The 14,093-nt window shown below is 44.2% G+C and overlaps 1 protein-coding gene across 2 annotated transcripts in view; it reads right to left on the bottom strand.

The window, feature by feature from the left end:
- Nucleotides 1-2,601: 2,601 nt before the first annotated feature.
- LOC147661242 (uncharacterized) overlaps nucleotides 2,602-14,093 on the bottom strand; it is a 55,953-nt gene continuing 44,461 nt past the window's right edge. The window contains exons 1-3 of one of the 2 annotated variants that reach the window (XM_086951212.1): nucleotides 9,638-9,709; nucleotides 9,058-9,111; nucleotides 2,602-8,564 (exon numbers count right to left, since the gene is read on the bottom strand). In XM_086951212.1, the coding sequence (XP_086807338.1) occupies nucleotides 6,133-7,404 (1,272 nt within the window). In that variant the 5' untranslated portion in view covers nucleotides 7,405-8,564; nucleotides 9,058-9,111; nucleotides 9,638-9,709 and the 3' untranslated portion in view covers nucleotides 2,602-6,132. Of the gene's footprint in view, nucleotides 8,565-9,057; nucleotides 9,112-9,637; nucleotides 9,710-14,093 lie in introns of those variants that run through there. The other variant, XM_086951211.1, reaches the window with a different exon arrangement.

The following is a 14,093-nucleotide window of genomic DNA, read 5'->3' as shown; positions in this document are numbered from 1 at the left end:
CATATTAGGAACCCGGGTTGATAAATCGTGTTTTAGGAGGTCCCCAGCTATTTTATCTATTCCCGGAGCTTTCCCAGATTTTAGTGTTCCACAAATATAGTGTGTGTTTCTTTCAATGTGAAATGTAAATTAGCTGCCTTCGCTAACTCAATCATTTCTCCCATGAACTCAAAATTTTCTGTAATAGATTCATTTTTTGATTCAGAGTAGAGCATGGAGAAGTGATTGACCCAGGTATCCTCATCCAGAAATAAGTCTCTCTGTTTGCTACCAGCCCTATTACCTTTCGTCATTAAGTTACAAAAACCTGCCTGATCCTTTGTTTTGGCTGCTCTAATTAGACCTTCCCATATCTCCTCGACCCAAGCTTTTTTTGCAACATCTATTGTTTGGTTATATGACCGTCTTAGAATCCTTGTTTTAAGTAAATCCTTTCTTTTTATTGCGGCTATTAACTCAGTCTTTGCTATACGACAGTCCTTGGAAAACCAGGGTTTACCTTGATTGGCCCTTTCGGTTATTTTTCCCCTCTTACTAATTGTTGTTTTACTTAGTAAAGGGCCGAGAGCTTCTACCAACCTGCCATGTAGGTCAGTCATTAGAATTGGTGCTACATTGTTCTCAATTTATGTAGACAGGGTCGCTATAAAAGCTAGGTAAATGTTAGTCAGTAGCTTTTTATCCCCCAAAATATTGGGCCATTTTATTGCACGATCACTCCTAGTTAACATTATTTGATCATCTAAGGTATCATAGTTAGCTTGTACAGAGATCGCTGGAGAAACCCTCAGGCTCAGGGGTAGGTGATCACTCTCCGTTCTTAGTTATATTAAAGTCACACAAGAAGCACCAACAATTTAGTGACACCATTATATAGTCAATGTGACTTTGCAAAATCATTCTGCAGAAGGTGCGGGCTTTAGGTCTGTCAGAAGGAAGGCGACTGTTACAAGATCTAAGATTGTGAGCCAGTGTTAGGCCTAAAAGCTGAGTCACTGCTACGGTACACTTGGCCTCTTTTTCACTAGCCAGGGATGGAATGTTATATGCTTGATCCTGAGACTCCATCAGATCCCCAAAACCATGAACCGGCTCAAAATTACAGTTAAAATCGCCGGCAATAAATACCCTTGGGCTATGGCCTAATGTATCTAGAGCACAGCCAAGTTGGTTGATAACATTTGATTCACCCTGTGAAGGGGATGGTCTGTTGTAAACATTAAAAAGATATGTAATTTTGTTATCTTTATCCCTGAACCTTAGACCCAGTATATCTTTGGTATTAATTTCTAAAGAGGTAATCTTGATTTGCAAAGACACACGAATCCATATAATAAGTCCTCCAGAAGGTCTTCCTTTTACTGAGCGTGTTGCCCCCACCCCATACGTTTTGTATCCTAACCTGTGGGGACTTTCTAACATCCAGGTCTCTTGCAGGAGTATGATGTCATACGTTTCTATGAATGAATGCCATATTGGAGCCACCAAATTTCTATTTAGCCCTTCGATATTCCAAGAGACAATGGATAGGTCTGAGCAATTATTGAACTTTCTATCGCAGCAAGATCCATTCCTCAGAGTTTCCACAATCTGATTTGCCTTTGTAACTTGACCTATAACACGTAATATACAGGGAGATTTGGTTCGCCACCATATGCCGGTCCACATTGATGTTAATTACCTCTCCTATGCAGCTAGATGTCTCTATCACGTTTATACCCTTTAACTCTCCCCTCTGGTATGAAGTTGGGAGAGGCTCGTACTCCCCCATAAGCTGGTCACTCCCAGTTGTTGGTCAATCTACCCCCTCCAATCCCATGAGAGAGGAAAATCTATTGGAGGTGGGGATGCTGAACATAGGTGGCCTAGGACAGGAGGTGTGATTTCCATATCTCCCTGAATTACCCACTAGGGTTATCGGGTAAAAATAACTCAAAGTTCTTGCAGTTATACCCCCTCATAGCCCTCACAGTACCACTCACGAATGTGATTTATCACTCTGTGATCCTGGAAATTTACTATGATTATATCTCCAGTGACGTCTTTTGGTCTCCTCCCTACCCATCCCGTCCTTCTAACATTTATGATTTCACCGTCCAGATGTGGAGGTAGTGGTCTATTTACTCTTAGCCAGTACATGTCTTTATTCTTGAGGGTCTGGTAGCTCTCAAATTTCCCTACTTGTAATGGAGGCACCCCAGTTAGTACAATTACAAGGGGTTCTGCCTCTGGTGGGAGATCGATGCAGGTAACGGGCCCCATTGTCTGTCTGTCTTTGTTGGATGACCTCTGCTTTTTATCCTCAATTTCCATGTCATTTGTTTTAGGAGGCCTATTTTCAACTAATTCCTTTGGTCCACTAGTTTCCCGCACTGTTTTCAAATTCTGCATGCTAGAAGCATTGTCTTGGGCATTTAGGTTTGGCTTGCTACTAGTTTTATTAATGGGTAAAGAGGATGCCGTTCTCACCCCACGCAGGCGCCCATCAGCGGCCATTGCCCAGCAGCGCGCCCCAAGCACAAAGCTGCTGACATCGCCCCCGCAAGCACACTCCACCCCCCCCCCCCCCACCCACTATCACATATATGTTTACATGTTTGTAGTATCGGACCCCTGCTCACGGACGGTGGCCTCTCTGACCCCTCGTGTTGGAGTCGGCAGAAGCCGCTGACGGCACTACAGATGGCGACTGCAGGCGTAGACGCTGATAGCCACACCGACAGCGAGGCTCCTCCACCTGAAGGCCACATGCTCCACTAACAAGGCCGGCGGCCGATGACACACTATGGCCCGCAGGGGCTGCCCCACTCCAAGTTCAGGCACACTTGCGCACGCGCACCTCTGACCTCCAGCTGCACTGTAACAGCATCGGCAAACAGCACACCGTACAGAGGTGACACCTACAAATACCGTGCTAGTGGGACGGACTTCGAGTGGGGAAACCGCGATAGGAACATTGGGACACACCGATACGAACTGTTTTGTTTAGTTTGCCGATTTCATGGCTCAGTTCTAGAAAAAAATGAAAAATAAGGCGTCATTTATGGACTTTTCCTTTCTTGACTTAAGAAAATGTGACTATCTTCTCCATGTCCTAGCACACCGGGGACACAAGGGACGCAATGACATGCCCTTTTTATGATGGCCCACACCCCCACGATTCACCGTTCATTTGCAGCCGGCCCGCAGGGTTGTAGGCTTTGCTATGTGTACTGTACCTTTGAACATTAATAAACGTCTTAAAAAAAAAAAAAAAAAAAAAAAGAGGATGCCGTTCTCACCTCGGGAACAATAGTAGTGGGTTGCCTAGATAACAACTCTTTGAGGGAGTTAGAATTGGCAGTTCCAATATCGACAATGGACCCCATTTGCTCATTAACACGCTTGATTTTCTCCATTATAGGTAGCAGCATAGATTTGAGCAGAAGTTCAATATTATTCATTAATCTTTGCTCAGGAGTTGGTATCAGATTCTCTTGATCATTCCCACTTGGGGCTGGAACTATACTCTTCTTTGAGTGTTGGTGGGCTTACAAATTTTGGCTCTACTTCCCTTATGCTTCCCCCCCCTCTTTCTTTTTTTGGAAGTGGCCACTACTTGAGGTTTATCGTTTGAGGATTTCTTGGAAGTGACGTTTCTAGGGGATTCTAACAATGGATCTTCTGATAAAGTTTCCAATAATGAATCTAAGGTAGTATCAGAGATAATTGGGCCCCTATGGATCGCTAGTCGGACTGGAGAATCTTGTAACTGTAGTGGGATGTCTGTATCTACCAATTGATTGTTATTGTTGGTAGTATGTGTTGGGGTTTTCTCTAGATGTAAATCCCCCAGGAACGAACGTTTATTTTGCCATTCAGTGGATATTCGTCTCTCAGTTAAAACTATTTCTTTTTCCAGTACTGAGACTGCCCTAGTAATAAAGGCATCCAATGTACCCCTAACAGACCCTCCTATTTATGATTTCCGACCCAGACTCTGGATATTATTCATGTTTTGTGCACTATATGTAACACAATAAGCAATAAAAACGAAGTAAAACCAATAGGTACACAAAGCCTTACTAGAATGTTCAAAAGTTCGATGAGTCAAAAAGGTCCCACTCAGCGGCCGCGACATTCCTAGCGGCGGCAGGAGACCGTCAAACAAAAAAGTGAGTGGCGAAGTTCCAATCTTGCACCAAGGGCCCCAAGCAGTTTCAGCTACAGCAGCAGGTATATTTTAGGTATAATGTCCAGGTCCACAAACAGAGTAAAGGGGGGTGGCCCAGCCCAGCCTCCTCTGACCACAGAGGGCCCGCCCTTTGCCCGGGCTTAGCCCGGCGAACGCCCGCGCGCGTCCCGCGCTGCGCGGCTTCGCCCGATCTTTAATGAGCCCTGGCGCCGCCTGTTGACGCTGATGTCCTGCGCCTGGGCTAGGGCTTCTGGGAAGTGTAGTTCTTGTCCCTTCCGTGGAACACCGGACACACAGATAGCCGTTCCCCTCACAGCGTTATTGAAGAACTGGAGGCAGTTTTCCTCACGGCGCAAGTGCTGGTAGGGATATCGCCTCTCCTCTCACGCAGGCAACCAAAGTTAGCGCGTCCCGCGCTGCGTGGCTCCGCCCGATCTTTAATGAGCCCTGGCGCCGTCTGATGACGCTGATGTCCTGCGCCTAGGTAGGGCTTCTGGGAAGTGTAGTTTTTGTCTTTCCATGGAACACAGGACACACAGAGAGCCGTACCCCTCACGGCGTTATTGAAGAACTGGAGGCCGTTTTCCTCAAGGCGCAAGCGCTGGTAGGGATATCGCCTCTCCTCTCATGCAGGCAACCAAAGTTAGCGCGTCCGTTTACAATATTTAATGTAACATTATTTCCTATGGGATTTTATTTGACGTCTCTACCTCCAATATTATTTGTGGAGGGTGTTGCAGTTCCAACAGATGGCAGTGTGTGATTTTGTAGTTACTCCAGCTCGGAGCTGGATTACATTTAAGACTGTTTAGGTACATTGTGGCCATAGTAACTTTAGAAGGGTGTCTTGTAAATTGAAATGGGTTTACTCCTTGGACAGCAAATTTTTTGCCCTTCCTTATCTCCTACCTTAGCCTCTCATCCTCATTCATAAGTATTTCCCATTTTACAACCACAACCTTCTGTCCCTCTTACATTTACTACTAAAAGGTATGCCAACATGTGGAAACTGGGCATTTGAGGCAGACAACTCAACCAGAAAAAGATGGGAGAGGCGGAACGTCCGCACATAGGTTTGTGAATCACATTTTGCAGTGCTTTAGTCGTTCTATTGTAGTTCATGAATAGGCCTGATTACCTGTGAGACTCTCTTGGAGGTATCTGATGTAAATTTAAAGCTCATGAGACTGTCCCCAGCAGATGGGAAGCAGGTTCCATTTGTAGCAAAAAAAGAAATGGTAAGCGGTCACTCAAGTGGATCTTTATAATACGAGGAAGTGTTCCCTCAGAACAGAGGTGTTTAGGACTATTTATAGTGGGGTCAAGAATGGTTTGCATATGATTGGCCCTGTCTGTAGTTCAACAAAGACTAGAGAATGATGTGGCGGGATGTTGAAGAGATTAACTACCAGTTGTTCCATCACCTTTAGTTTTTCTCAATGATCAGCACTTGGTGGCACAGGCAGTAACCGACGTTGGGCCTATACAGACCTACAACAAAGGAAGCCTTTCTTCAGCTCCCTGGTGAGGCTTATTAAGGCTGCAGACAGTTTGAGGTTACTTGCATTCCTGATCATGGGGCGTGGCCTTAAAGTTCAGAATCAACTCCACTTTGTGGGTTGGAGCCATAGCTTATTATCACACAGGGAGCAAAAACATGGGACGGAATGAGGCCACGAATAGTCACAAAGAAATAAGGCTAATTCAAGCATTTCCATCCCTCGCTGTATGCTTTTCTCAGGACACAGATTGTTGGAAAATCAATGGATTGATGTCGTTGTGGCTGCTTCATGTGAATGTTCTGCTATAGTGAAACCTCCTCCCCAGGGTTGACACTGACCACCTTTTATTCTCCCGCATTGCCTATCTCATGTACATAGGTTGCATTTATAACTGAAGTTTTCATCACATTTAGAGCACTGTTAATGTTCTTTCTCGCTGTGGGCCCTCATGTTGAATCAAACTGAATCTCCAGCAGACACCTCCCTGGCATTTAGAGCAATTACAAGGTTTTGTCTAGTGTGAGTTCTCTCGTGTTGAACAAGGGTAGATTTGTGGCTGAAGCTTTTCTGGCATTCAGTGCACTGATAAGGTCTTTCACCAGTGTGAGCTCTCTCATGTTTAATGAGAGAGGCCTTACAACTGAAACTTTTTTGGCACTTTGAGCACTGGTAAGGTTTGTACCCAGTGTGTGTTAGCTTATGTTGAGTGAGATTACTTTTCTGATTGAACCTTTTCTGGCATTCAGAGCACTGATGAGGTTTTTGCCCAGTGTGGATTCTCTCGTGTCTAATGAGACTGACTTTACAACTAAAACATTTTTGGCATTCTGAGCACTGATAGGTTTTGTTGCCAGTGTGTGTTATCTTATGTCGAGTGAGACTATTTTTATGACTGAAACTTTTCTGGCATTCAGTGCAGTGATGAGGTTTTAGCCCAGTGTGTGTGTTCTCATGTTGAATGAGACAGGATTTCTGCTTGAAGCTTTTCTGGCACTCTGAGCACTGATAAGGATTTAGCCCAGTGTGGATATTCTCATGATAAATTAAACGGGCCTTACGACTGAAGCTTTTTTGGCACTTTGAGCACTGATAAGGTTTGTACCCACTGTGAATCCTTTCATGTTCTGCAAGATGACTTTTCTGACTGAAGCTTTTCTGGCATTCAGTGCACTGATAAGGTCTTTCACCAGTGTGAGTTCTCTCATGTTGAACAAGAATAGATTTGTGGCTGAAGCTTTTCTGGCATTCAGTGCACTGATAAGGTTTTTGCCCAGTGTGGATTCTCTCATGTTGAATGAGATGGACTTGATACCTGAAAAGTTTTTGGCACTCAGTGCACTGATAAGGTTTTAACCCAGTGTGTATTCTCTCATGTTTAGTGAGATGATCTTTCAGTCTGAAGCTTTTCTGGCATTCAACGCACTGATATGGTTTTACCCCAGTATGTGTTCTCTCATGTTCAGTGAGATTACCTTTCAGTCTGAATCTTTTCTGGCATTCTGAGCACTGATGAGGTTTGAGCCCAGTGTGGTTTGTCCCATGTTGAATGAGAGAGGATTTGTGAGTGAAGCATTTCCGGCATTCAGGACACTGATAAGGTTTTTGCCCAGTGTGAGTTATCTTGTGTTTAGTGGGGTGGGATTGATAACTAAAGATGTTCTCCCATCCATTACTCTTATTCGAGTTATGCGAGTCTCCATGTTGGGTTTGCACCTGGACACCGGCCATCTTAAGACTGAATCAGATTCCAGAATCTGTACTTGTTTCTGTTACACTCCGCAATAACTTCTAAAAAAAAACTGCAGATGCTTTTATTAACATTTGTGTTCAACTAATTATAGCTTTGATCTGGAGATTATTTTCTTACTTTTAAATGAAGCCTGTCTAACCTGTTTTATAAACTTTTATTAAGGAGCCCCTTGTATTTAGTGAGCTGGATTTATTTACTCAAAGTTATGCCCGGGTGAGTTCTCTCAAGTTGAATTAACTAATTTTGTGACTCCATTTTATAAGATTTGATTTAGGAGTTTTAAAGGTCTTTGGGGTTTAGTTTTTTCCGTTTAAGTATTTTTGTTCATGCAAGTAATGACAGGGGATTAGGGCATGCCAGAGTGGCTTTATGAGTTAGCAATAGATAGGACTGCCCTCTTTTTGACTTTGTGGCAGTACATGCTTTGTAGCTCTTTGGCTAAGGCAGGTACATGATCGACTTTGGCGGTCCGGGACACTTTGAAACTACTCAGATCAACCCAAGCGACAGCGTGGTGGGGATAATGTTTTGGTATTGGAAAGAATAATCCAGCGTCTTTGCTGTAATGAGAAAGAGCATTTAAAGTTAGTTTTTTCAAACAATGTCTTCTCTCTAAGAATCACTTAAGACGTAGACAAAAGCTTGCTCTTTTAAAATGCCGTTATTACTCTTTCTGACAATTCTGTCACTTCAAGGTCACGGATACTGTTTTTTAGGAGGGGATTGGCTCTCCAGGGCATTTCTCATAAACCGTCAGACAGAATTTACTCTCAAATGCACTGTGTAGGTATCAATTGTAGCCAATGTCCTTTGTTCAACCAATCTTGAAATGTTTTTTAAGTGAAAATAATTTTACAATTAGTAGATGCAGATTTTCAATACACCTCTGAGATCCATCCATATTTCAGAGGCTCATCAATCTCAGTAGCTGACTCTTCGTAAACAGTTATCGTCATTTTTCTTTAAATATTTGACAACATTCACCAGTTTCTTCCGCTCCAAATTCTTCACCATTCCTGGCACTTAGAATACGTTTCTCCTCTAGAACTCAAGAATGTTTTAACTTTTCTTGAAATAATCCTTTTTATTGAGTGTCACAAAATGAAAACCTTCTTTTATCTACTCATGCTTCGGTCACCTGGAGAAATAGAGTTAGATATTGTAAATTAACACGTAGAGAAAATATTTATGACTTTGTACTTTGCAGAAAGAAAGCATTTAAAGAAGCAAGATAGGAAATCAGTTTGAGTTGCATTTCTGATAGTGATGAAACAGATCTGGGACACAGTATAGAAAGGAAGCTTGAAACCACTGGAACTCAAGGTTGTGAAAGCAAAACAAGGTAATATTTAAGAAAGAATCACAAGTTAGACATATATTCTTGCACAGATTATCAGACACATCCAACATTTTTGTAATACTGTTAATGAATTATCAGATGCTATTTATTCCATTGCACACTGGAAGTGTTCATTTATTCTTTTTTTCCAATGATCTATGAAAGGACATTTAACTGAACAAAATAATTGGCCTGTTGTAATCACTGCTTCAAATGCCTGCATAGACTGAGGCCGTGTCCAGTTAGCTCAGTGGAATTCATCATTTCAAATTTGGGGATGAAAAGGACTTACTTTGTGGCCTGGAACTCATCACAATCCTCCTACAGGGCCCAGGCACTGCAACACCTGACAAAGGAAAAACATCACAATATTAAGGGAAACCAAAAAGGGCAAGAAAAGAAAAAACACAAAACAGAGGAATTAGAGAAAAAATAGACTATCTTCCATTCTCACCACAAGTACCCAGCATGACACCTCAAGTGGCAAAAAAGACAGAAAAGGTCAGGATGGGAGGATGTAAAGAGGTCGAAGTCAGATCCAGAGAGAAAAGATGCAGAAAGAATAGACATAGAGAGGATAGTATCACATGGTGTAAAGGAGGCGAGAAATGCAACAATTGTAAAGGAACTGCTGGGCAAAACAGGAGGCAAGTGCTCACAGTTCAGTGCCTCCTATCCTGATAAGGAACCGGACCTGCACTAGGCACCCAACAAGTTCCATCAGGTTATTATCGCATGTGTGATTGCAACAAGAAAAGTGTATGGAGGGAGTCAAATGCTGAAGTTGGAGAGACATAAACCTAGATCAAGAGAGGGAAAAGAGAAAGAAGAAACAGGCTACAAGGAAACGTAGGGTGCTAGGAAACACTAACCGACAGTTATGTGTTCCTTCCTCCAAGAGTGCCAGCCTCGCCTCACAGTATAGCCTGATTATTCCATTCTTGATAGGAAGTAAAGACAAGGTTTTACATAAGATGACAATCGCACTTTATCCCATCTTTTAAATTACCGTCCTGAACAAACAAAACAAAATGAGCTGTTCTCTGAAAACCATTGTGTAGCAACTATGGTTATAAATGTACAGACCATGATCTATGATCCCACTGCTGGGAAAGGTCTGGGTGCATGTGGAGCGCACCCACACCCTCAGAGAACAGACCCCAACAACACAGTCCCTTCATCATAACTCCCATCTGTCCATTTACGGTTCATGAAATTTGCGAAGCAGAACAGTCTGGTTCACAAACAGCATGTTAAAGTCCTCCTACATACAAACCATGCTCTCTGAGAAACAGCAATTCAAGGTCAGGCTGATGCAGTGTGGGAATACTGAGAAATGGAAAAGGAACAAGCCATCAATATTTTGGCGCTTTTTATTTATAAATTATTTAAAGGGATGATGTAGAGGGTTAGTGTCTTGAGAGCCCCAAAGAACGGCAACTCAAGAGCCGGAATTTGGACTTAAACCTTCGCAGGACAAAGCTTAGAACATTGGAATGTTGAGCTCTCCATTGTAGACCTTGGAGCAGCAGCAGCCCGATATAGGCCCGCTGCTCTCAACAACAATACAATGTCTTATACACGGCCTCTCTCGTTCCCCTTTCTCTCCAAAATATATGAGTTCGGCAGAGAAAAGCAAAAGATAGTGCCTTTGCAGTCGGGCTCCAGGAGCCTTCCCTCTTCTTCCCGTAGCTCGCAGTGTCACTGGCGTCTCGGCAGGGGGGGTGGGGAGGGGGGAGGGGGTTTACTGCTCAGCTCCTGCATCTCCCTTCATCACCTGAACGACGAAAGCAGTTTAGCCGAGCTCAAGGAGACCAAGGTGTGGACTCCAGCCCCTTTCATAGCTACTGCTGTTAATGTTCAATAATTAAATACCGTGGCAATGCTTGCAGCTCCTAACTGTTGAACATTCACATCAACAGCTGTCAAACAAAGGTTCGGAGTCGCAGGGGTATCTCAACCCCCTCAGTCTCGGTCTCCTTTGTTTTACTAATTAATACATTCTGCCCTCCTTAGTCAAATAATGTAATGGCATATAGTCCTCCGCAGCAGGCTATACCAGGCATTAAAGGACCACTCCCTAGTTAAAGGCCTTTGCCTTTGGAGCTGTAAGGCCATATTAAAGATTTAAAATATTTACAGTAGTCAGGAACATGGTTACTCTTTCAAAGAAATAATCATTATAGTATTTGCAAGAGGATCACAAAGTATATCAATAGACAGACCAACACAACAACTGTCTGCTAAGAAATGGAAATAGGTTCTTCTATAACATCAAATAGCAAATTGACAGAGTCTGCTTAGTTAAAATGAAAGGAAAGTTCTTAAGTATAAAATTAGGGGTGGGGTGTAAACTCCACTCCGCCTGCAGATTTCACAGAGTTTACTGGCACCCATCCTTATTTTTCAGGTGATTTCAAGACAAGGAGGCCCGCTGATGTGTCCAAAGCAAGGCGGCCCAGGTTGCACCATATCTATTTTTGGGAATAAGACTTTTTTGCATTTGTTGCAGTACACGACCCCTCAGCCCCCAGCTCAGGTGCATTTGCCTCACAATACCACTCCAGTTCATTATCAGGGTGGGAGTTATCAGTGACAGATGGGCACAGTAATGTAAACTCCTCGGCCAGTAGCGAAAATGCTACTTCTCCAACTGAGAGGGGATGGGCAGTGTGTGGGAGCCCCATACCTCTTACTGCCCATCCCAGCCAACCAGAAACTCCATTTGGGATCACATGCCTTAGAGTTCTCAGACAAAGAAGGTTTCACCACCTACCTCGAGTCTACCCTCCCCCACCTTGCAATATCCCTACAAAGCCAAAGAAGGGGCAGCTGGCACTCGAGTGGACTGTGCAGCTCCAGAGTGTATGGGCAGGTCCCTTCTTTGCCTCACTCGGTGTCTAGCTGGCGCTGTGCAGGCAGAACGCTGCGAATAAGACTGCTGCTGCTCGATGGGATTTTTGTTGTCAGATCTGTGCTGCTGCTTGGGTCATCTCCCTGTTGCGAGGAGGGGGAGTCCTAATCATCCCCCATCAATCTCTGGAGAGCTTGACTTCTACGGAGATGGAGGTAGGGAGAGGCACATCCTGCACAGCCAGAGAGAAGTGATGGGGTGCTGGCACTGGATTACTGTGGTAGTTATGGGCTTAGAGCTGGATTTTGTTTCCATGTCACACGTTGTGCTTTCTCCATTGTGTGCGGAGCACAGTTTCTTTTGCGTTATGACACTTTCTTCTTGAGTGGGTAAGGCTTACAGTGGTTGGTGAACATGGGCTGAGAATTCTTATTTGGAATTGAGCCTTTGTTGAGGTTTATTTTCCTTGACTCACATGGGGCTGTTGCCAGTGCCCCCAAAGTGTTGTTGGTTTGAAACTGCTGGGCGGGGAAGCATGAAAAAGATGGTTTGTTTGTAAATCTCACTGCTCCGCATGTTACTCTTGGAGGTTTTGCTACCAGTTCCTAAGGGCCAGTCTGTGCAAAGGTGAGGGGTGTTAGTAGTATACATTGTGAGGTTGAGTCGATGGTATGCATGCTTCTGTTTCATTCTATGTAGAGTGCTATTTGAGCTCCGCCTCACAGTTACAGAATGATTTCTGAATCCTGGAGCCCCCACATTGGCATCAGCATGTGTTGTTTGCAGATTAACTAAACTTTCTTAGCCTTTGGAGCCATCATAAAATGTAGGAGTCACAATGTGAGGTTTCAGAAGTCTCTAAAGGATTTTTTTTAAGTTAAAGGGTTTCATAGCGATCCTTCTTGAGGAGACAGGCTACACTCCCTATGTCTTGCGGTGCCTCAGCCCCTGAATGTTAGGGTTTGGGGGCAGGATTGAATGATTAAAAGATCTGAAGATGAGCCCTTAGCACATAGGGCCCCAGTGCTTTCTACCCAGATCAGTGAGGCGCTTATTGTGTGTAGGCAAAATGTGCGTACTTCGTATGTCTTTGTGCGCAGAGTTGGCTGTACCAATGAGTGTACTTAAACAGATAAGAATAGACCCTCTAATGGTCTCTTGTTCTCAACAGCATGGGTGTGAAGCACCAGGATTGCACCACTCGCACCAACATCAGGGGTCCAGCTTTTGGTTTCTTCCTTCTGTTATGTTATTTTATTATAAGCTTATAAAGCGCCTTATCACCCAGAGGTATCTAAGCGCTATCAGTGGACACACAACACCAGTGAAAGCACACAGCCACCCTATCAAAGAGGCCCCCAAGCCTCCAGGAAAAGCATACTTTTCAAATTCTTCCTAAAAGGAAGAAGATTGGTTTCTTTCCTGAGGCTAGCTGAAAGGCGATTCCATGCCTGGGGGACGGTATTAGAGAAGGCTCTGCCACCCTTAGATGTGAGGTTAAACCGGGGGCATACCAGATTACATGCCTCAGCGGATCGCAAGGCCCTACTTGGCATGTAGGTAGTAAGTCGGTCCTTAATATAGCTGGGAGCCGAGCCATACATGGCCTTATGTACAATACAAAGGCTCTTAAATTTCGCTCTCTGGGCAATTGGCAACCAATGTAGATCCTGTAGTAGGGGCGTGGCCCGAGTTCACCTGGGTTTGTTGAAAATAAGTCTGGCGGCGTCGTTCATTACAACTTGTAGCCTATATAAGAGATGTTTTGGTAGGCCATAGTATAAAGAGTTCCCATAGTCCAGGCGTGCCAGAATCAGGGCAGAGACCGCCAGCCTAACGGTAGAAAATGATAACAGAAAGGATAGTTTCCGAAGCTGGCGCAATAGACTGACGCATGCGCCTACCACCGCCGACACCTGCTGAGTCATGGACAATAGGGCATCAATTATGTGGTGTAGTTGTGAGGGTAGGACACAGGGGGCAGATTTACAAGGAACTTGCGCATCTGCATAGATGCGTCAGTTTCCTTGCATCAGCGCCGAACGTCCTTGCATCACTATGGATGTGCTGTATTTACAATACAGTGCTCCATGGTGCAAGGATTAACAGATGAGTCAAAAATTCTGACGCAACTGTTGGCGCAAAAGTGGCGCATTGCTGGAGTTACTCATGAAAGTGACGCAACTCCAGCAATGCGCCACAACAGATGGGTGAGTCCCATTCAAAAAGTCCTACGTCATTCCTTACTCCTGGTCTGAGCAGGCGTAGGGATTTTGACGCAGTGAGGTGCAGAGTGACGCAGTGAAATCTTGTCAATTTCACTGTGCCAGCTCTACGTGGCTTTTTGCATGGGAACGCCCACCCTGCATACATTATACCGGACGCAGGTATAATGTGATGCAGGGCTTTACAAAGTGATGCATCTCCCTAGATGCGTCACGTTGTAAAAGGGCCGCAACTTTAACGCCGCAGCT

The sequence above is a fragment of the Lissotriton vulgaris genome, unplaced genomic scaffold, assembly GCF_964263255.1.
Source record: "Lissotriton vulgaris unplaced genomic scaffold, aLisVul1.2 SCAFFOLD_372, whole genome shotgun sequence".
In the NCBI taxonomy this organism is placed as follows: Eukaryota; Metazoa; Chordata; class Amphibia; order Caudata; family Salamandridae; genus Lissotriton; species Lissotriton vulgaris.
Note: the sequence above shows the minus strand (reverse complement) of the source record. Positions and strands in the feature narration are given on the sequence as shown.